General features: G+C 45.4%; 1 protein-coding gene across 1 annotated transcript in view; it reads left to right on the top strand.

The window, feature by feature from the left end:
* Positions 1 to 11438: 11438 nt before the first annotated feature.
* The window catches only part of PXDC1 (PX domain containing 1), a 94836-nt gene continuing 82557 nt past the window's right edge, over positions 11439 to 23717 (top strand). The window contains exon 1 of the mRNA XM_078688042.1: positions 11439 to 12913. Within this exon, the coding sequence (XP_078544168.1) occupies positions 12658 to 12913 (256 nt within the window). The 5' untranslated portion in view covers positions 11439 to 12657. The remainder of the gene's footprint in view (positions 12914 to 23717) is intronic.

The following is a 23717-nucleotide window of genomic DNA, read 5'->3' as shown; positions in this document are numbered from 1 at the left end:
ATTCCAAGAGGCAGCAGCCAGGGTCCCCACCCACAGGTGCCTGCCTACGCAGGGAAGGTGAAGCCATCTCGCGCCTGTTCTCAAATGCGTCGGCTCACAGTGCCCGTTTAATCAAAGGTCGTGGATATGCCACAATACCCCCACTCTTTTGTCACTCCTTATCCTATGGTTGTCTCCGTTACATTGTAGATTGTGTGTGCCTTAAAGCAGCACCATCTTTTGTAGCGCTCTGCCACCCAGGAATGCGTGTGTATAGCTTTGTAGAATGCATCTGATATCCGTAAGCAGCTGCTGGCCACGAGGGCCACAGGCTCGGACCCCCTGCATTGTCGCCCTCTTTCAGCCTCGGGAACCAAGCTTGCAGCACAATGTGTAAAATCATGCGGAGAGCCGAGAATTCACAGGTACAACTGGCGGTTTATTGTTGTTTTTGAACTGCATTTGCGCTGGGAAGCTGTCAACCCGGAATATAGTTGAGCCTTTCGGAGCCCCTGACCGTTTTAGTCATCCACGCTGATGCAGTGGGGTTGCTTTAAAAAAGCTTGCTTCAAGATCACTCATGCTTTGTCGTTTGGCTCTGTGTGTGTGTGTGTGGCTCTGTGTGTGTGGCTCTGTGTGTGTGTGGCTCTGTGTGTGTGTGGCTCTGTGTGTGTGTGTGTGGCTCTGTGTGTGTGTGTGGGGGGGGGGGCTCTGTGTGTGTGTGTGGCTCTGTGTGTGTGGCTCTGTGTGTGTGTGTGTGGCTGTGTGTGTCTGTGTGTGTGTGTGTGTGTCTCTGTGTGTGTGTGACTGTGTGTGTGGCTCTGTGTGTGTGGAAGGTACTGTGTGTGTGTGTGTGTGTGTGGCTCTGTGTTTGTGGCTCTGTGTGTGTGTGTGAGTTCTGTGTGTGTTTGTGTGTCTCTCTGTGTGTGTGGGGGGCTCTGTGTGTGTGTGTGTGTGAGTGGGGCTCTGTGTGTGTGTGTGTGTGTGAGTGGGGCTCTGTGTGAGTGCAAATGCAATAGGTCTCGCATTTGCGAGAGATTAATCTATTACTCTCTGCTACTCTCTAATGCTTACCTATTGCCATTGTAAATGACAATACCATATATTTATTGGTTTAAAAAAAAACAATAAATGAAAAAAATGACATTTGCAATGCCAATAGCTCTAACTTTAACAAAGACGAGACCATTGCATTGTAAATGCTTGTTTTTCCTCTTATCACATTCCATTTTCACTTCTACCACAGGCTTCTTGATTTACCATGCATGGGGTCACTGGTGGAATCACTGAGCGATGGGAAAGTACATCACCCCTTGGATCATGTGCACAAGGCTAGTGCAAATCTGACACCCGTACACCCAGACTAGCCTGTACATTTTTTCATTCATCTACATGTATATGCTTCATGTTAGAATGTTGGTACTTTACTTATTTACCCCAACTTATGGAACAGGTGTCAAGTGAATGTTTATGCTATCTTAGTCAGCCTTGTAGACTTAGAATAAACAGTTTTTGACTTTGATATTTTGTGGTTGTACATGCTAATGATTATCTAATTATCATTAGATGAATAATCCTGATGCTTTTTTTTCTTTTCGTCAATAATCTATACAACTGTGATGCATAGAAAATTCTAAATATCTCTTCTTTAAGTATGTGATAATATCCAGATTCAAGATATAATCTGCAGAACATTTTACAATTACGATTGGCTTGTTCCCTTTTCTAAAATCTCAATAAAATTCTTCAAGCAAAAAAAAAGCGTTTACATAAGTGTCTTATGTTTGGGCAATGTAATATATGCAAATTAAGTATACACAAAATAGCATGTTTCACTAACTTTGCTAAACATCAAAAGTAAAAATATGACATAGTTTATTAAGTGTGTCTTGACATTTGTGAACTATTATGCAATTTGCCTGTGAAATGGCTGACAATGGCAGGCCAAATCCCTCAATTAAAGAATTGATAAACTTGTGAAGACTAAAGGCAATAGTTTAGCAGTATTTTGATGACCATTGAGTTCAATTAACTCTCTAAATGTGATGAAAAAGTGCTTAGATCTTTAGACTTTGGAAAATTGCACCACGTGTGAGGACACATTACGTGACTGACACAGGGAACAGAAAATAAATGGGCACTGAAGTTACAAAGTAAAGTGAAACTTATCTTAAAATAGGATGATAAATTATTTGTTTTCCTTGAAGATAGGTTCAATTTTGTTCAATAATGACACTGTGAAAGTTTGATTTTTTATTTAGACGGATTTTGATTAACTAAAGATTGTAAGATTGAGGAAATTACTGCTAACTGGATAAGTATTTGTCATTATAAAAACAAGTTACACTATGTTAACACCACATTTATAGCACGTGTTCATGTAACACTGCATAAATGTTATGGTCAATGTGAAACACAATCATCTTTTGATGGAACCTCGGTGATTAACAAAGGCTGCTTTCAGCACGACCTGACAAAGTGCAGCTGTGTCTTTAACCGCGTGTACCCCTGTCACTACTGGGGGGGGGCGTCTGGTGTTAATGGTGTGTGAAAGGAGGCTCGTTGCCACTCACCAACGCACTGGGCACGGCCTCACCTGTAAGTTTAAGCAAACCAGCTAGCCCTCACAAGTAATGCAGAGTTGGGGCTTTCAGAACATGAAGTGAAGGATGCCATAATAATTTGGTCACCAACAAGAGGTTGCCTATTAATTGATCACAACCAGAACATAGGGAGTTTCTGAAAGGTGTAACTTGGCCAAGTGGGTTGGCAAACACTTGAAGATGAGCTTTAACTGGCATGCTCTGGGAAGCTTGTGACAATCCCAAAAGATCTTAGTTTCTGCCATATTGGGGGCAATTCACTTAGTAGTATGGTATGTTTCTGAAGCAAAACATTAAGCCCCCCCCCCTTTGGTGCTATTTTGCTCTGCGTTTTTTCTTATCCCTTTTGCAGCGCCAAGAGGATATTCATTTTGTAGTGCCTTAAATTCATAAATCATAAACCTAAAAGCCTTTTCCCCTTTTGGCACCATTTAACTTTGCATTTCATTTGCCATATCGACTTCCGTTTTTTGGGTAATAATGCCCTTGTGAGCACTTTAATCCCTTGATTTTCCTGACAACTTTCGGCTACCAATTGTTGTGCACAGGCTTGCACTTTCTCGGTGGTCATCACGCAGGACATGGAAACAATTCCCACATAGTATCAAACCAGAGAAAGCACCTTTCCAATCACACACCTACGGGCCAAAGCACGCTGCCTTGTAGCCAAGTGCGTCAGCAGTAGCGGCTAGCAGGGAACAATGGTAGAGTGGCGGGGTGGCAGTGAGAGAAAATTAAAAAAAAATGAAAAAACACCACTTACCTTTTTGCCGGCCGCAGCTTCTCCTCTGTCTTGTTCAGGTTCCTTCCTCCTGCAGTCCCAGCAGCAGGAAGCACCTGGGCTCCCCTGAGCAAATCACAATGCTGCAATGCAGCGTTATGATTGGTCTGAGTGCCGTGGTTGAACTATCAGCCGGGGACAGGGAGGCTTTCCATGTTCCTCACCAGGCTGTGTAATGCAGCCTGGTGGGGAACATGCAAAGTGCGCAGGACTGTTTGGTTGGCCCAAGAGTGCTGGCCAAAGAGTCATGTGCACTTAGGGAGTGTGTAAACCACTCCTCCCCCCTGTGCCACCAGCCCCGCCCTGCAGCTACAAAAAAATAAAATAATAATAAGGTTATTATCATTTTATTTTTGCTGATTTGCTCTGAGAGCAGTGGAGCGACGCTCCTCCACCTTAACAGAAGAGCCGCCCCTGTGCGTCAGTGCCCCACAATAGGATAGTAAGCGCTATATAAATGTTAAAGTACAATACTGGTGAACTTTCTCTGCAGCAGAGAAGCTGCTTCAGTCATCCTTTTCTGCCCTTCCGTGAGATGCTGCATTTAGATTTCTGAGAGTGTTTTAACTGGGCAGTACTTTAGCATAATTAATTTATGGTCTGACTTATATACATGTGTCAGGCTAATGGATAAGAACTCCTAATGGGGCATGTTTGTAATCATCGCTCATTGGCCTTCCTATCAATGAGAGCTATTTGAGGGCATCCATTCCCAGAAGGCACTGGGGATCTCAACCGGAAGCTGTCAACACAGGAAGAATGTAAGCTCAGTAGAAGCACGACCCTATTTAACCCTCGGTTATGTTTGCTTTGCTTTCTTGGAATATGCCTTCTCGGTTTCTGGGGGATTGAGGTTTGGGGGGAACGTTTTTGAGGTTTTCTTTTCACAGTCCTCAAGTAGTCCTGGGATATGCAAGCGTGAATTCCTTTGCTTTGCATCAGTTATAAGAAACTACAGTCACCAAGGGATACGTTTTAAAGCTGTTTGTAAAGCAGCTCAGTGGGTTATCGCGTTCACTTGTAGATCGGATACATCCTTCAGGTCACAGCATATTTGTATGCTGCTTGGGCTGACTCAGCCTTTTATCATTTTGATGAAATAAGTACCATTTGATTGTGTTACACTACACATGTTAACATTTGAGGGAGAGCGTAAAACCGCGAAAAAGATCAGCATTTCGCAGGTACATTGTAAGTCTAGTTCTTTATCTAGGGAAAAGTTGACAGGTGAGTGATACCAAGAACTATGGGGTAGATTTACTAATTTCTAGTGTAATGTTGGTTACTGTGCTGCATTGCACGAAAGGGATAGAGGGGAACAGCACCATATCTGCTAAGATACGGCGATGTTCTCTCTCCCTGCGCAGGTGCACGTTAAGCTGCACAAGTGTATCATTACTTTTCCCACTTTGTATGTGTGCTGTGTAGAACACAAGTTGGAAAAGTGTACATGCGACAAGAAAACGATTCTCAAATCTTACGCCTGTCTCAAGGAAGTGTACATTGTTGGCACAAAGTTCTGTCGACCTTTTTGTAGTAGATAGGGCTTTGTGTCAAAACACATGGGTGGTTGTATGTTAACCCCTTCGGCGCACGAGCTCAGCTCGTCATGGGCGTAACCTGCGCTACGCTGATGACGAGCTGAGCTCGTTACGTAACGCGTTTTTTTTTTAAATCGCAGCGTGCAGCGGGAAAACCGCTAGCGTGCATGCAGTTAATACTCATGTATTAAACACAAGGAGATAATGGACAGAGCGCTGAAACTTTTTAGACACTCACCCCCAGTCACAGATCTGGGTTTAATCCATCATCATTCTTTAGCTCACTTCGCCACCTCAGTTCAGACCCAGCTATATGCAAATCAGTCTTGACCCTGTGCCTCATGGGAACAGTCCAGACCGAACTGCCAAGCCAGGTCTTCCCTGAACCGGAAAGAAGCATCCTGGGACCGGTTTCTGGGTAACACCCTTCATCAGTCAGGCTAGCTTGAATCCAGTGGCAAAGTGAGCAAGGGACCCACGTCTGGTCAAACCCTCATACTCACGTATCACCCATGGAACGCTTCATTGATGTAAAGTAGAACATAGCACTACTTTGCGGTACTTTATAAAACTTTCTAATGCAAATAAAGAATTGCAATGGAAAGTGAACCCCAACACTTTTCACTGGGTTTGTATCACTTTTGTGATGCAAATCTGGCACAAAGTGTTAGTAAATTTCCACCTATGTGTTTACAGAGTCACACAGCCTTATATCTGGACCTCTTAGGGGCCATATCATGATCTCTGTCTGTGCTGGGGCAGAAGGATCTGTGCATTTCTTTTTCGTGTCAAGAGGGAATCCATTAACTTGAACAAATCTCTAGGTTAGTGCACTGGCGTCAAGCAATGGAGCTCAAAAACACGGATAGTAAGAGTCCTCTGAGCTTTGCTGTCAGGAAAACGCACTAACTTGGAGATTTTTCAAGTTAATGGATGTGCTGAAGGTGCAAAAAAGTAATGCACGACCCTTACCGTACAGTGGAGAACATGGAATCAGGAAACAGTGCTTAATTTGTAAACAAGTAAGTGCTAGGGCCCACACCGGGAGGCCACTGCAGCTTGCAAATTACTTTACTAACTCAACTACTGACCATCACACTCCGACAAGCATGATGCTTCAGACTAGTCCAGGCCCCTAAAGCTAAAAGAAAGGTTGGGCAGCAGGTAGTAGCCATTTTTTACCTATATTGAATTCATAAACAACTGTTGTTGTGCTCATCTCTAAATTAGGCAAACAGGACCACCATGAGGCAGACTGTCATAAGTGCCGGAGTTGACATTTAAATGCTGGTGCTGATCACTGGAAAGCACAGGTTCAAATTAAGCATTGTATATGGCTTTGGATTTACTTTTCTTTTCTGCTGGCACCAGATGGCGCAAAGTGATGTAAATTAGAGCGTTTATGAACTTTTGTGGGCGAAATGTTTTGGCCTCGACAACTTGACCAAAGATCACAGCAAAGTGGCTTTGCACCAGGTAGCTCCCAACCACTGTTATTGTAGTCAGAGGGGAAGTAATGGACTGGAACAGCAAACACACCCCTTAGGAATACACACTAATCCAGTTTTAACGGCAAGTGATAGTACAATAAGCAAAAGGAACATTTTATGACTTTCCTGTAAGGAATATCTGCAATTTCCACTAAATTACGTTGTTTACCCATTGGTGCTTATCTGCATGTAGAAAATTGTACATGCTTTGCATCGCTCAAAATCTTTTTTTTTTATTATGAGCATCACTAATTACTCCTTGGCACCCAACTTTCAATAAATATGACGTTGTAGAATTTTTTACAATTTGTAGGTGTCTGGTCGCTAAAGACTTCTTAGTTACTTAGTTACAGTATGAAAACTTACCTAAGAATGCATTCCGCCCATTGCTTACCATTTGCTTTGTGGTATGTAGCATGCATTTGCTTGCTCTCTATTTGATGGCTTTATTTGTTTTAGGTTGATCAGCATATCTTTGTCCCTTATGTGGAGAATAGTCTATCTACTGTATACTTCAGCTTTCTGTAAACAGGTCTTTACATTTTGTTCTTATCTTGTCAGATTTGCTGTCCATTCTGAGACAGAGGTCACATGTCAAGCTCTCTCTTTGGGGGGGAGGGGGGATTGGAGTTTATATTTCTTTTTCTGACTTTGAAGTGAGAGGATTTGTCTGACAATCTGAGGGTGTAAAAGCAAGGGCTTTTTTCTAGCAGGCAACAAAATTTAAATGTCTGTAAATTAACTGTGCAAATGTTTATGAATATATCAGAATTAGGAAAGCACAAATGAAGCACTTTTTTGTAATTCTGAAGTGTGCTGGATAGAAATATTTGAATACAATCAAACAACTCAATACCTTAGGTGATGACATTGCCACACATTATCCTTTGTGTGCTGTATAGTTTTATTAGTAAAACTGTGTGTCTGTGCAAGTGTAATGATCATTTCGATTGATAATGTGTTGTCTGTAGTGGCGGCGCACCACCACACCACTCAACTTCCGTTTATGCCACTCTACACCCCTCCACTCTAAGACATTCAATGCCACTCTGCTTTACTCCACTCTACGCTGCTCCACTCCACTGCCATCTACCAAACTCCACTCTATGCCACTCCACTCTAAGACACTTCACTCTACGACACTCCATTGTATGTCATTCTAGGCCAATCCACTCAATGACACACCACTCAAATATATGCCCCTCGACTTTGTGCCCCTCCACTCTACGTCTCTTCACACCATTCTATGTCACTGTACTCCACTTACCAATCAACTCTACGCCACTCCTCTCTACACTGCTTTAGGACACTAAACTCTATGAAACTCCACTTTATGGCCTTGTATGCCCCTCCACTCTATGACATTACACTCTATGACATTCTACTCTACGTCACACAACTCTACGAAACTCCACTTTACAAAACTCAACTCTATGATAGTCTCCTCCACTCTAAATCACTCTACTCTGCTCTATGCCATTCTACACCGCCCAACTCTACGCCACCCACTCTACGGCATATTGCACACCTCCACTCTACGACATTCCACTCTATGACACATCACTCTAGGAAACTCCACTCTACAAAACTCTACTCTTCCCCACTCTATGTGACTCTACTCCACTCTACGCCACTAAATACCACCCTATTCTACTCAACTCTACGCCATCCACTCTGCTGCAATTTACACCACTCAACTCCACTCTGCACCACCATACCCTATGCCACTCTACTCTGTGCCACTCTCCTCCACTCCAGAACACACCCTACACTCTATGACCCTACACTTTATGACACTCAACCCCACTCTATGACACTCTTCTCTAAGACCCTCAACTCTACAACACTCTACTCCACTCTATATCACTCCACCCTACAGCACTACTCCACCCCCACTCTATGCCCCTCGACTTTACTACACACTACTCCATTCTATGCCACTCCACTCTTTGACACTCTACTCATCTATGCAACTCCCTATACACCACTTTAGTCCGCTCTATGACACTCCACTCTACGACACACTACTCTTCTCTATGACACTCCACTCTACGCCACTCTATGCGACTCCACTCTACCACATTCTATACCACTCCACTCTAGGACACTCTACAACACTCTATGCCTCGCCACTCTATGCCTCTCTACACCACTTCATTCTCCCCCCACTCCACTCCATTCTAACGCACTCCAGTCTACTCCAGAACACTCCTCTAAACGCCCCTCCGCTGCACAACACTCTGGTTGACTCTATGCCACTTCGCTCTACACCACTCTACGTAGTTTCCTGTACGCCACTTTACTCCACTCCATGCTACTCCAAACTAAACTCTATGACACTCCACTCTATGACACTCTACAACACTCCTCTCCACTTTATGCCACTCTACAACCCTCAACTCCACTCTACGCCACTCCACTCTATGGCACTCTTCTCCACTCTACTCTTCCCCACGACACTCTCCTTGCATCCTCAACTTTTAACCATGCTGAACAACAGCCACACTGCTGTACAACACGGCTAAAACAAATTGTCAGATCTAATAGCTCTTGCATGGACAAGAACCACATAGATAAATCTGATAGCTCTTGCATAGACAAGAGGAAGTTGTTCCCAAATATCAGGGCACTCCCATGCCTTCTCCCCAAGTGGCTCCGGGACAGACAGACAAGGAATGACATCTGTGGGCACTGGTGAGAGGAGAGGACCCCGCTGCACCAGGCAGAGAACGAGTCAACCCGAGCACGGCGGCGGGTGGTTCGGCCTTGTGACGCCACTGACATTGTATTGGAACATTTATATACAGGGCCGGACTGGGAACTAAAACCGGCCCTGGCAAAGTGCTCGGCCGCCTCCAGCTATACAGCAAAAACGGCCCTGTGACAAAAACGGCCCCCAGGGGCCCAAAACCGGCCCCCACCCTTGCAGCGCACAGGGGGATTGCCCGGTGCCCGCTACGGCCAGTCCGGGCCTGTTTATATAGCGCTTACTACCCCAAGCAGGGACTACATGGGTAGCACGCTACACCGTGGGCCTGGTGGCGTTGTGGAAAAAGAAGTGTCAGCGAGAGCACAGGGAAGAGCCAGTAAGTGTATAAGGAAGAGAAAGCTGTCAGCGAGGAGGGAAGCACGCAGCTGTCAGCAGTGCCAGAGGGTATAAAGAGGGGACAACGGAAACAGACAGCTCTCGGGGCTGGGGGCACATAAAGGATGCGGCTGTTTGTGAAGACAGAGGAAAGAAGAAGCTCTCGAAAATGAAGGAACAGAAAAGCGAGACAGCTATTTGCCAGACCACAGGAAAGAGGAAGCTTTTCAGACAATCGCCACCGAGGGCTCATGTAAGTGACAGATGTCAACGATGATCCAGGAAAAAGAGAGCTGCCAGTGTAATAGTGACTAAAGAAGAGACAGGTGTCAGCGAAGATGCGTCAAATAGACAGTTGAGGGCGAAAATTCACAGCAAAAGAGGAACTTGCTATCGAGAATACAGAAAAAAAGACAGACGTAAGTGTGTGCGGGAGAAGGGAAGAGACAGATGTCAGTAAGGACACAGGAAAGAGACAGCTGACAGAGAAGCCAGGGTGGAGAGAATATGGTGTAACGGCCAGAACTGCCGACTTTGGAACTGGAGAACGAGGTTCGAGTCTCGTCGTCGGCTCAACATCCTGTGATTCACTTCTCCATGTGCCTAAAAAAACAAAATTAATGTGTCCTGTGTAATATCGGTGCTCGTGTAAAGCGCCCGAATACCTTTGGGTCAAGTTCGCACTATACTAAAAAAAAACTGCAAAAAAAGAGGATAAAGGAGAGAGGTGTTAGTGTCTGTGAGCGCCGGGAAGACACAACTGTGCGTGTGGGAGTGAGTTAACTGATAGCGAACCTATAGGAAAGATACAGCTCTTAGGGACTAGGAAGGATACACGAACGAGAGAGTATTCAGTGTGTGGCGGTCAAAATTAAAGACGAATGTCAGTGAGGACACAAACAGCCGTTAGAGTACAGAGTGCTGAAAAAAAGCGCTCTAAACGAGGACAGAGAAAGGTGGGGTTGGGGGCGAATGGCTTCCTGCAGGACGCAGAAAAGACAAAGCTGTCAATGTGGGCATGACAAGAGACAGCTCTCTGTGAGGACACGAGAAAGAGACTGCTGATAGTGAAAGCATAAGAACACACGCCGCTGTCATTGACAGTTGAGGAAGGGCAGTTCTCGCGGAGGGCTTAGGAAAAGACACCTACCAGCAAGTCGTGACAGCCTAGCAAAGAGCTGGCTGTCAGAGACGGCGTGAGAAAGAAAATAGAAAAAAAACGGAAAGACGTCGGTAACAAAAAGTGCACAGTGAGGGGATGAGACAACCGCCCGGAAAGAGTTCTGAAAGAAACAGCTCTCAATGGAACATGGCACCCAGCCCAGCCGTGGGACCACGAGAATGAGACAGTTTCTTGTAAGGGCAATAATAGACTTCTTCCCAGTAAGGTCTGTGGGTGAGGTATGTGTGGGAGAAAACGTGAATATGACAGCCTTCTATGAGCCAGGATATCACGCGGAGACTGCCCTCAGTGAACTGCCCCGCACCCCTCCCCGCACCCCCAAACCCAGTTCCTCTGAATGCAGTCATGGCAGCTACAACGAAAAAAAACTCAATAAACAAAATGTAAAGTTGAAACACTTCATGTAATACTTGGGGCTGTGTTCAAATCAGGGTGGTCTTTTTTAACTAGCAATACAAGTTTTTAAATAATGGTCAGCATGCTGTGCGGTATTTAATTTTCGGCAACTCTTTCTGGCGTAATCCTGTTTACATCACTATTTGTCCACACGACCCCCGTGAGCTCCTCGGAGTGGGGGGGGGGGCTGGAGTCCAGAGCTGGGGCGTCAGAGCCTGTGACAGCTCCTCTGACCGGGGCCGCCGCTCCTCACACTGCTTCCCCGCTCTGCTCCTCGCCCCCCTCGGCCTCAGCCTGGTGCAGGCTCCGGTGGGCGGAGGCAGGCGGGGCAGTGTCAGAGGCTGCTGACTGAGGAGGGAGGCAGGGAGGGACCACTCCGCGCCTGCAAGTTATCCTGCTCGAGCAGCGGTCCAGGGAGGAAGAGGAGGGGAAGCGAAGCCGCCTGCAGAGGAGGAGCGGGGAGGACACGTCGCAGCCTCCGGCCCCAGCCCGTGACCAGCCCGGGAAGCCACCGGTAGCCCTGCGGACCCCCCATCCACCCAGCCCGTCTGAGAGAGCCCTATCCGCCGGGAGCCCACTGCCCGAGGAGAACAGAGCAAAACTCGTACGAGGAGGGGAGGAACGGGCTCACTGGCTGCGAACACTTCAAAAAGTTGTTTTCCAGGCACTCAAGACGACGTCCTCCGAAAGTGGAAGCTGATTCCCCCCTCCTGTGCCCCCAGGGCTCAGTCCACGGGTCCGGGTCTGCGGCAGAGACTGCAGCATGAAGTCACGACACTGAGGAGGAACCTGTAGTTTTGGGCTGCTGAGGGGTTGTTTTACCCAGAACCAGGCGATCGCTGATGGCACTGCCAAGGAGGGAGATAAGGGCCCCCTCCATGGGACCGCTCTGGGCCCCATAAGACAGGGAGAAGTGTCCAGTCACTCACTCATCGCCCACCACCCTCTCACACCAGAACCCTTTATCACTAACTACTCACCCTGCCTAAGCTGTTACTTATGCCCAACATACCTACTCACTGGACCCAGCTGACCTCTCCACACTCACCCATCCCTTAACTCACTCAGCACACATAAGACACTCAGTCCTCAACTCAAAGGCCGGTTATTGCCCCCCACCCACTTACCACCCCTAACTCGTTCCCACTCCCCTCACTCTCTCAGCACACCTCTGACTTACTCAAGAGAAAGTGCGCACACACCCACGGCCCTCATTGGTCACCCAGCACGCGCCGCTTGCAGTGAGCAGCCACAGCGGGTGACACTTTGGCGCAGATCACACGGCTCGTATACACATGGTGGACCCGGGAGCCATGCAAAGCCTTCCTGCCCGCGGATAGCGCCTCGAAGCCACTCAAAGGAAAATGAAGAGGCGCAGACAAACGGACACGACGCCCACAGAGAGGAGACACCAGTGACCCACTGACGTATCACGGAATAAGGGGCATTTTATGGACCCACGCAGGATCGGCGGCGCGTGTGATCTTTGCAGGGTCTGAGGCCCAGGGCGCCAGCCTCTGCGGGGCGGGCAGCGCCGCCGCCCCTCCCGCACGCGGCCCCCGGCTGGCATGCGCCCGCCCCGGGGCGCGGAGGGCTAGCATGGCTTCGGCCGTCTTCCAGGGCACCTCCCTGGTCAACATGTTCGTGCGGGACTGCTGGGTGAACGGCATCCGGCGGCTCATCATCAACCGGCGCGGCGACGAGGAGGAGTTCTTCGAGATCCGCACCGAGTGGTCGGACCGCAACGTGCTCTACCTGCACCGCAGCTACCAGGACCTGGGCCGCCTCTTCCGGCGCCTGCTCGACTCCTTCCCCGAGGACGGCGGCCAGCTCTCGCAGTCCCTGCTGCTGCAAGGTGCGTGCCCCCCGGGCGCCCCCCTGACCCCGGCAGGCGGGTCACGGCGCGCAGAGGGGGGTTATATTTATCACTGTGCCTGCCTAGCCCTGCACGTGCAGCCGTTGGGTCAGTTTCTTTGCAACAGTGCTTTAAATGGAATGACTGAAGTGCAGGTACATGGAATGATTGAAGTGCAGGTACATGGAATGATTGAAGTGCAGGTACATGGAATGATTGAAGTCCAGGTATATGGAATGATTGAAGTGCAGGTACATGGAATTATAGAAGTGCAGGTACATGGAATTATTGAAGTGCAGGTACATGGAATTATTGAAGTGCAGGTATATGGAATTATTGAAGTGCAGGTACATGGAATTATTGAAGTGCAGGTACATGGAATTATACAAGTGCATGTACTCACTTACCTGTTAAGTACCAATTTGCTCTTAAGGCGAGTCGGCACTCGCCCATTAAATGAAGTGCAGCAGTGCTGAGAAGTGCAGGTACTCTCCCTTTCGAATGAAAGTGCATGTAGTCAGCACCAGACAGTACTTGCCCATTTAAAGAGTCTGCTTAGTAACTGTTCATTTTTTCTTTCAGCTATAGTAACCATACCCCCTCCTTTAGAAAGTTAAGCCATAGATACAGGTTTCGGAAGGGCTACATTTGAAGGCTAGCTTTCTCTGATTGCCCATACTCAGTAATTCTGGCCAACTCACTTTGTATTCTTCCCCAAAATGACAAACAGACACCACATATATCAGAAAGGGCAATACTTCTTCATTTATTGTAAAGTGGCAGAAATTGTTGAATTAGCCATGTAAGTAACTCCACAAATATTGAGTTGTGTACAGAAAGAGATAAGCAACAATCTACAAGGTGATGCATTGGATGCTTGGATAATCTCAGTTTCTGGCAGTTGCTTGGTGCCCTATTCCAGTCCATGTTACTTTTTTCACCCACTGTGCCATTCCAGAGAAAGGCTCGTCCTATGCAAATCGGTGCTGACCTTGCTCCACATGGGAACTGCCTGGTAGGTCAGGCTGGACTGCCCCTGTTGGAGCAGAACCTACAATGACTTGCATATGGCGGGCGTCAGTCTAGAGTGGCATAGCAGGAATGAATGAATAATAATTATCTGTAATGCAGCCCAGGCGATCTTTAGTGGCTGAGACTAATTCAAGCATTTCCCCCATCACCGTGTTGTTTGTTGAAGTAGGGACCCTTAGAACGATGAGTTTACTCAAACATAGGTCCCCTGTGCACTGTGCCACAGGATCCAAGCTGCACAGCACTGACGAGACCTACGTTGGTCGAAACCAATCTGGGGTTGTCTGTGTTTTTGTCTGTAGGGGATCTGGCCTTGTAATTCAGTCTGGGCTACTACCTTTGGAGAACAAAGACTGATGTGTTTATAGCAGATCTCTGTCTAGAGTGGCACAACGGGTAAGTGATGGGCCTCCATACCTCACTGAGTGGTCGCCAGTGGTTCAGATTGCTGTTTGTAGCAAGCGAGGGACACACACCTGAGCAGGCCCACTAATATGTGTGTGGAGATAAAGTCACATTCCACTAGCCAGACTCTGGGCAGCAGAAGTCAACTCAGTGAGCCAGCATTTCCGTTTTGATTCAATCACATCTTCACCACAATAATACTGCTTCCAAAGACCACGTCACAGGGCTTTAAGGTCCAAGATTTTTAAGTGAGTGATGTGGTGATTCTGATTTTGCGAAATCGTTGGACTCCAGATGTACCTCCAGATGCGCAGGCCAAGTATCTTGGTATGATGCCTTGCACTTACTTTTGTTGGGTGGTGAGGTTGTTTGTTTTGTTGGAGTGCCACTAGACTAGGGTTAATTTCAGAATTTCTTTAGAGTTAAGTACGCTCTTTAAATATCACTATTTCTGTTTGGCAGCAAAATGTTTGTTTTTCTTGGAGCTGAGAATCCTAAAAACTAAGCTTGAAGCCAGCCTCTCACTAAACTAAATACGTAGAACCAGTAACTTTTAATTGTGTTTTTGTGAGTATTATTGCATGATGAGATGACACATTGTTTTAAGACCCTGCAAACAATGCAAGGCGATACATGTTACTGGAGCCACAACTCCACCCACAAATGAGCGGCGTAAACGATGTGGTCTGTGGTTAGAGATGGAAAACTTAAGATCCTAGACCCAAATCTTCCACTCGGTGATTCCTCCAGAGGCAGGGCCCAGACAGACGTTTGCAGCCCACGCAGCAGATTGAAATATTCTTAGTATCACTCAAATAAAGGAAAACTAGGTCCCCAGAACAAGATCATGGGAGTGTTTTGCGTCCAGCACACACCAGGTCTGTCCAACTGCATTGAGCAATGAGATCACAGTTGGAGGAGGTGTCAACAGTGCAGCTGCTTGGATGAAAAGTAGGAATGGCCATTATTGCTCCTGCCAACACTTCACAGCAGTGTATCAGTCATCGGCATGCAGCACAAATCAGAGCTGGCGAGGTCACGTGTCTGCCAGATGTTCAGCCGGATGACTTTTGATAGGTTAGTCAGGTTTTGTGCATCTTCCTGTGACATTCCCTCTCTTTCTGTAGGGCATGTACCGCAGCTGTCTGTTGTTGGCGCCTTCATACACAGGGAGCAGTGACAAAATGTGCGGTGTTTGGTGACGGATGTTTCTTCATGACCCAGGCATTTAGTGTGTGTTATTTTGGTCTTTAAAGGCCAGACCAATGGCAGACTTTTAGGCTATCCAGATAAGATAGATTTGCATACAATACATCTAAAAAGGGGGCATTTAATTAGTGATTAACCTGGCATGGATAGGATCTTTTTAGCCCAACACTGGAATCTAGCATAGTATGAAAGTGGCGAAAATGTTGGCCATGGCATTTATCTAAACCTAATAAAACTTGTTTTATAACAGGGTCTGGTTGCTCAGTAGACAAAAGCACACGCTGGAGGAATCTTCATGATCACAGGTTCAACCCCTGGTGCTTCCACTCAGCCTTTTAACCTCCCTCAGTTAATAACACGAGTACCATTCAGTTGGGTAACAGCAAACATCTGTTATTCAGGGAAGAGAATGGAAAGCTAGTCTTTACAAGATGAAAACAGAACTGAAAAGTTTCCCTGACGTCTTTATGAAGCAGGCCCTTCTGGAAAATAATTAGGGGTATGCACAATGCCAACGTTGTTTTGGCCCCAGAACAGATTGTAAAGACATTTAATGAACTAAGCATGCTTTTTAAGGAATAATTCTGTCAACAGGTCACCTTTATACAAGAACTGTAAAGAAAAGTTGGACGAAGCCGCACAGTCCTTGCAAAGTTCAGTGTTTGCCAGCTTCGTGGGCAAAGCTTACACTGCACAGACCTACAAAAGTATACTTAGGGCCTGTCTCAAATAGATTAGAATAATGTTTTCGAAGATGAGGCATACTGAAAAGATATGTGTTCCCCTGTCTGAGAGATGGCAGACTGCCACATTGAGGGTGCTTTGAAGCATCCTGTGGAGTGTACCAGGAGCCTTAAATACCACTCGTCCACACACCTTCATCAGGTAAAATTAGAAGCATTCAATAGTATGGCGAAGCCTGAGCAAACACAAGGGGAGGACCATTAGGAGGAGATGTAGTTGGCCAATAAAAACATCCTATACAAGTGCATTGATCTGTTGCTCAATCTACAAACACGATTCCACAGTAGTACACAAATTCTTGACCTTGCAGTGGACCAGGAGATTGTGCTAAAACGCACTGGCCATGACATTTCTTCACTCTTGTCTTGCGGCTCTAGTGAAGATTACTTCAAGTTTTGTTGTTCTTTAATACCAACCAACTTTCTTGATCTTGAAGATGGGCTTCCCAGGCATCAAATTTACTTTGAATCCAGGACCGGAGTCGCAAATCCTGGAGTTTCGGCTGAGCATCACTGCTTTAGGTTTGAAACCACAGGGCAAGAGAGCAAACTACTGAGGACGCTGATCTGTGATATGAAAAGGAGTTACATTTTCTTAGGTTCTGCAGGCTACAGATATGACACCAGATAAAAAGACCTTGTGGGCGTTTTATTAACTTTTGGCACAATGCAGCGCAGCAGTTTAAGGGTATGTGCCTTACGTTGAGGATAGATTTTGTATTGTAAGAGTATCCTTCCAGGATAATACGTAAGCTGTAATACTATTCCCGCTTTGTACTGTGCTGTGCAGTGCAGTACATTGCAAAGTAGAAAAATATGGAGAGTTTTAAAACTTGTTCCAAAGTTACGCCTATTTTGAAGAGGCGTAAGCTTAAAAGATTTTGCACAACTCACTGTCTACCAATGTTAGTAGATATGGATTTGCATCAAAACCAATGGGAACACCCACATACCACCCATGAAATGCTCCCTGCACACAAAGTAGGGCATAGCACCATTTTGTGTTACTTTAGGCAATTTTCTATAGCAGATCAGAATTTGCTTTAGAAGGTAAATCCCAACACATTTTGCACAGGGTTTGCATCATTTTTGTGGCGTGAACCCAACGCAAAATGTTAAAAATCTGGGCCCTATTTTCGTGTTCACTAACCATTTCCAGAATCCTCTGCGCCCTTCTTTATCCTATCAAGCCATCCATGACCCACAAACTCCAACACGAAACAAAGGTGAAAGTTAGGCCAGCACAGAGAGCTCCTGGTCATTTTGTGGCATTCAGAGACATGTTTAGGAAGGTGCAACACTTTTCTCAGGCACACTTCCCGAAATTCTTGCGGATACTACGGTCACTACATGTACTTTGCAAAGTTTTCTGCATGTGGGTTTTTATGCTTCAATCAGAACTGTTGCATCACTTTTTAAGATGTTTTTGAGAAAAACAGAATGCCAACATCACCCAGATAAAAATTTGAGGGGGAAAAACTGCACATCCATTTTCAGCACCATGGAGCACTTTGCATGGAAATATTGAATGTTTGTGACTTTTGTGGGGAAAAGCTATGGCTTGGTGTAGGTATGGGAAAAGGCAGCCAACAACGGGCCATTATAAGATCTATGCAAGATTTTGCTTGAATAATAAAAACTTCACACACCCCGAGTGCCCAGGAAAATATTTAGGGTACCATTAAATCAATTATCAAAGGCAACCTTTCTTTAAAAAAGTAGGCAGGGTGTTGACGCTTTTCATTGTAGAGGATCACAGAGCGAATAAACCGTGCGCTCTGCACATACACCACTTAATGCGAAACAATCATATAATTGAATCAACCCTTTGAATGATGGGATAAAGTGTAACTGTGCACAAACCACCTTCACAACTGCCTCTGGCTAGTACTCATCCGCATATAGTGTTGCAACTACTTCACTGCATCTATGCATCTTGTACATCTAGCAATGCCTAGACCAAACTGTGCGCACCTTGAAAATGTTATGTTGGGGAGGCATGATTGCCTTAATGTCAAGACAAAGAGGGTGGAGGGGTTTAATTTCAGCTATCTGTGAATGAAACTGTTTCGTACCTATGTTCACCACCAAGAGGCTGGTAACTCTATTGCTTACTCACTCCTTTACTCACTCGGCTGCTGGATTTAACGTGGCCAGCTAGTTAATGATCTCACAGTAGGTCTCAAAGCCCAAGCAGACATCACCAACCAAAATGAACATTCTGGAATGCCTATTTTGTGGGTTGATTGTTAGAGACGAAGGACTGAAGGAAGAGAGCCGTGTGCTTTTTGTCTACACTGGATGCCCCCTTAATGTCTGAATGACTGAATGCCTAACCTCCTGACTGGCTGATTGATTGATGCCTGATTGACTCACTCACCTGATAGAACGAATGCCTGACTGACTGATTCCCACAGCATTCTCTCACCCAAATGAAGACTGCCAGTGCCATGGGAATGTTGGGTAAGTGATTTGAGGTCATTGGAGCTCTTGCCGCCACAACAAGCGCTTGGAGGGCAGCCCTCATTAAACAGTCCTGCTCACAGCAGGCGACCTGATTACCATGACAAAGACCTGCTCAGATATTCTCAACACCGCTCAGCGTTGGGGTCACGTGCATTCCCTTTCACTCACAGCTGGCACAGGCCACCACTGGCTCGCCACCAGCAAGAGTAGAATTAACAAGCCCAAGGCCGTAATTGCAACTAACGTACTGTGCCCAACATATTATAGAGGAAATAAAGAAAGGTGTTTCATTCCTCACCGAAGGGCATTATGGTCCAGGAAATGTAATATTGATTGTCCTACAAAAAGCATTAGAATATAAATGAATCTGGTTCAGCCTTCACTGTGTTGATTAGAAGTTTGTAAGGAAGAATTTATTGGCTGATCTCAACTTGAGATGGATTTGGGGATTGGCTGTGAAAGAGACATGTTAAAAGCATGTGAAGTGTTTAACAGCGCGAATAGCGTTTCAGAAAAAGCCAGTTACTTTTGCAGTAGAGGTTCTTTAGATTTGAGAGGGCCAGTGGCAAAACTCTAACCTTCAGCCCGATCCATTCTTCCTTCCATAGAGATTATCCCTCGATAAAGTGAGAGTGGTCAACCCCCAGGACCGCGAGAATTCATCTGAGGGTCACCACAATCTAAAATGTCTGGGATGCGCTGATTAGAGTACATGTAATGCCTCTTAGCGCTACAGAGACTAACCCTTTCATAGGAATACTTTGAGTGGGCATCTGGGGAAGAAAGTGGGATCCATATGTTCTACATTCACAATAGAGCATGTCCATTGCTGTGTCACATGCCGCATTACATGCTGGTATGACCATGGTGCAGAATCCTGCTTAATGCAAACCAGTGCTTAACAAAGAATGACAACTTTTCCTCTGACATTCACATTCCATAAATAATACTTTGAGAAATGTACCAACTCCATATGCCAATCAATCTTCCCAAAATACAGACTTATAAAAGCAAGCGGCATTTCTGAGTGAGAAAAAGATATACGAACAAAATTACCTTTTTGTTCCTGCCAAATTGTAGGCCTGCCTACTTTCTGTGTCTTTTTTTCTAGCATGTTGATGTTTGGTCGGGATGAGGGACCCCTTCCTTCCTGTTTTTTTACTTGTTTGTTCTTTTGCAGACTCATGCTTTTAGTCACTTCTAGAAGATCTTGTGCTTAAAACAGCATTTTACCGTTGGAGCGCTCCCATCATCTAATAAGAAAGACATTTTCAGGTTCTTAACTTGTATTTTAGGGCTGTCTAATTGTAGTGCCTTTACTTGCCTTATTGATGTGCCAACTCTAATCATTCCTCCTCTGTTCCTCCTTCTTGTGTTTCTTTCTTCTCTTTCCCTTTTGCATTTTCCCTGCTCTTCCATTACCTTGTCTGCCCTATCACAGCTTACCCGTCCCCCGATATTTCCTTTGCCTGGCTGTCAGCTCACACTGGTGACAGTCCTACCTGTGCCGCCCGGTACCAGTCAGAGCAATAAGTAAGTGGGCATTTAAGGGGCCCTGGCACAGGCATCTCGCATTATTCAGCAACATCACACAGGTCTCATCTGACCTTTGTTAATGGTTCAACGCATAGTTTTCTTATAACAAGACCACTTCCTTACTAAGTGTGTATCCAATCAGGCCAATGCATCTAAGTGAAAAGGGAGAGTTGGACTTGAATTTCTGTAACCGGGAAATTGGAAACGCGGCAGACCCCAACGACCCTGGTGCTTGCCTTAAAGTGTCTATGGGCCATATGTATCAAGAAACTATTTTGCGATTCCTAAATAGCGATTTTTAAGGAATCGCTATTTAGGAATTGCAAAATGGTATGTATGAAAAAAATCGCTATTTTTTAACGATTCCTTAATCTTCCTTATTTGCGAATTCGCATTTTGCGAAATCGCAATAAGGAATAATTTCCAATGCATTACTATGGGCCAGGAGGCCCATAGGAATGATTGCGAAATAATTCTCAAATTGCGAATTCGCAATTTGCTAATCGCAATTTGAGAATTATTTCAAGGGTGCAGAGGTGTCTCAAAGACACCCTGCTGCACCCCTGAAATGTACATGTGTGCATATGGCGCACATACATGCCCTATGGGCATGTGTGTGCATCACATGCCACTTTAAAAAATGCCAAATTGTGCATTTTTTGAAGAATTCGCAAGTTACCATCAACTACAAGTTGGTGGTAATTTGCGAATTCTTAACCAAAATTCGCTAGCCAAAAATGCTACATACATAGCATTTAAGGAATCGCAAAATTGCGATTCCCTAAATGCTATGGCAAAATAAGGAATCCCACAACTTTGCAATTCCTTATTTTGGGAATGTTTCATACATCCCAAAACATGCAAAAAGACCGTTGGCGATTCGCAAAGGCCGAAATTCTGCGAATTTCGGCCTTTGCGAATCACAAAAGGCTTGATACATATGGCCCTTAGTGGCTAAACTTGTCCCAAAGCGCACGCTTTAGTCTGAGAGAGTGTATTGATGTCTTACACTTTTGTCTTTACATCTTTTCCTTCTTAGTGTTTGGAAAAAACTCGACATTGCATTTCTCTGTAGTTTTCACGGGGAAACAAATGTTTTCCCCATCCATTAAACCGGTACTTGTTCTGACCCAGAGACCGCGTTCACCCACAAAGCCAAGCATGCAAGCACCAGCTGACCTGCACGAGGCGTGAGGCATGTTTATTCCTGATGTTCCTTACGGGGCTGCACCACCTCCCCTGGTCGCCCTCTGGCCCCAGATGTGATTCAGTTCACCTGACAACACCTTCGGCATGATGCTAAATTGATGTCACACAAGAGAAATTATTTTCCCATTGGAAAATGAAGATAAATCCAATGGAGCCTAAAGGGAATCAGTGTTTATTTTGCTTACATCTAATACTTGTAAGATAGGATACGAATTGGCCAATCCAATAGGTTTAGCTGTGTCACTGGGGTGCCGGAAGAATTACTGGTTTTGCAAATGTTTTTTTCCATAAGGCCCCCATTCGTGCACACGCATTGGTGGCCATCTTGGAATAGAATTTCTAAAGTTTAAGTATAAGCATTCCAAAGAGGCTGGAGTGCTTGCACGGCTGACATCTTGGAATAGCGTTTCATAAAGCTTTAGAAAAAGTATTCCAAGATGGGCGCCGTGAATATGCACATGCATGCACGCATGCATGCACATTCAGGGTTGGCCGTTTTGGAATGGTCAAAACACATTTGAAGATGGCCAACCTCCTCAGTATTAGTGGTTGGTGGTAACAGAGCATAGTGGTGCAAGCTGGCACGGGAAACGTCGTTTACAACGCGGTCGTTACATCGCGATGCCATTACATCGCGGTTTTTAGAACGCAAGTTGTTACAATGACTTGCGCTGGATGGCGCTCTAGGACAAGGAATAGTATAATTTACTATCCAACACCTTCCCTACTGTATGTAGACTGGAGTTGGAATAGTAAATTATACTACTCCTAAGTCCAGCGCCCTCCAACGCAAGTCGTTGTAACGACTTGCGTTGTAAAAACCACGATGTAATGGCATGCGATGTATTAGCATGCGTTGTAATGTCATACAACCACTGGCACAAGTGACGGCAAGAAAGAAGGGTTGGGAGCAGGGAGAACACGGATAAAGAGAGCGAGGAAGAGAAAATAATCTCTCATGCACTGCAATGCAAGGCCCCGACATTAGTAGTGAAAGCATACAACTCAACAAGTCAAAATACTGTTAGAGCCAATGGCTCCTTGAGTGAGAAAAAAAGAACAGAAAGGAAAGCTATCGAATCAGGAGCAGAGACCTGGGATAGACAAAAAAGCCACTGACTTATGAGTAAGCGAGTAAGGTGCTGTCCTAAAGACCACTCTAGGTCTATATTTGGTATAATAGGCTTTTTGCCAACCGACACCTAAAGCTACATGTAGGAAAGTTCTAAAAACTGTTAAGAAATTGCAACACATTTCAGTCTGGATGTTTATACATTATCAGAAAAAATAAGGTATGGCACAGATGGTTTCCCTTGGATCTAGATGTTGCATTTGATGCTTTGAATACTGGACATTATATGTTCAATGGAAAAACTAAGATTAATTCTACTGGTTAAATCAAAGTATCACTTGAATACAAAAGAAACAATTGGACACTACTAACCATTTACCTAATTCAAGTGGAGGCAACCAGAACTTTTTTTCATAGTAGTTTATGTCCAAACCCGAGCATCTAGATCTAAAAGTAACCATTTGTACCCAAAGTTCCACCAGGAGGGACAGCCATTTTAAAAGTGTTTAGTGATTATACAATAGGGGTGTGAAAAGTTGGCCATCACCATCCTTGGGAAGTTCTTTTTTAACTTCTATAACATGTCAAGTGGGGCCCCCCCAGGGGCTGAGCCCAACCCTTTCGATAGTTGTACTTGTCTCTTTGCGGTCTTGTCAAATCCATTGGATTTGACATTTTCATGTGCATAGATGATGCTCACATTATTGTCTCTCTCTTGGAAAATCGTATGCTACTCAAGCAAATTTTCAATTGCGTATGGCTGGCATTACGATCAACGGCTTAAAATTAAACCCCAATAATACATACATTTGGTTGTTCAGCAAGGACTCCAGCATCTTCTAAGTCCCCAGCCTGGTGGCCTGCTGCCTTAAGTACTATACCCCCTCCTACTTCTTCTGCTAAGAGCTTAGTAGTCAACCGGACTCTAATCTTTCCATGGCCAAACAGATTAAAAAAGTCATGGCAATCTGTTTCTCTACTTTAAGAATGCTGAGGAAAGTTGTCACCTGATTGCCGTCCCCAGCTCAAAAATGTGTTGTCCATGAGTCAATTAACCTCCGCTTAGATTGCGGAGGAGCGCCGCCCCACAGCATTTTGAGCAATGGAAAAAGGGAAAATAAAATGATAATAA

The sequence above is a fragment of the Lissotriton helveticus genome, chromosome 4_1 (genome assembly GCF_964261635.1).
Source record: "Lissotriton helveticus chromosome 4_1, aLisHel1.1, whole genome shotgun sequence".
NCBI lineage: Eukaryota > Metazoa > Chordata > Amphibia > Caudata > Salamandridae > Lissotriton > Lissotriton helveticus.
Note: the sequence above shows the minus strand (reverse complement) of the source record. Positions and strands in the feature narration are given on the sequence as shown.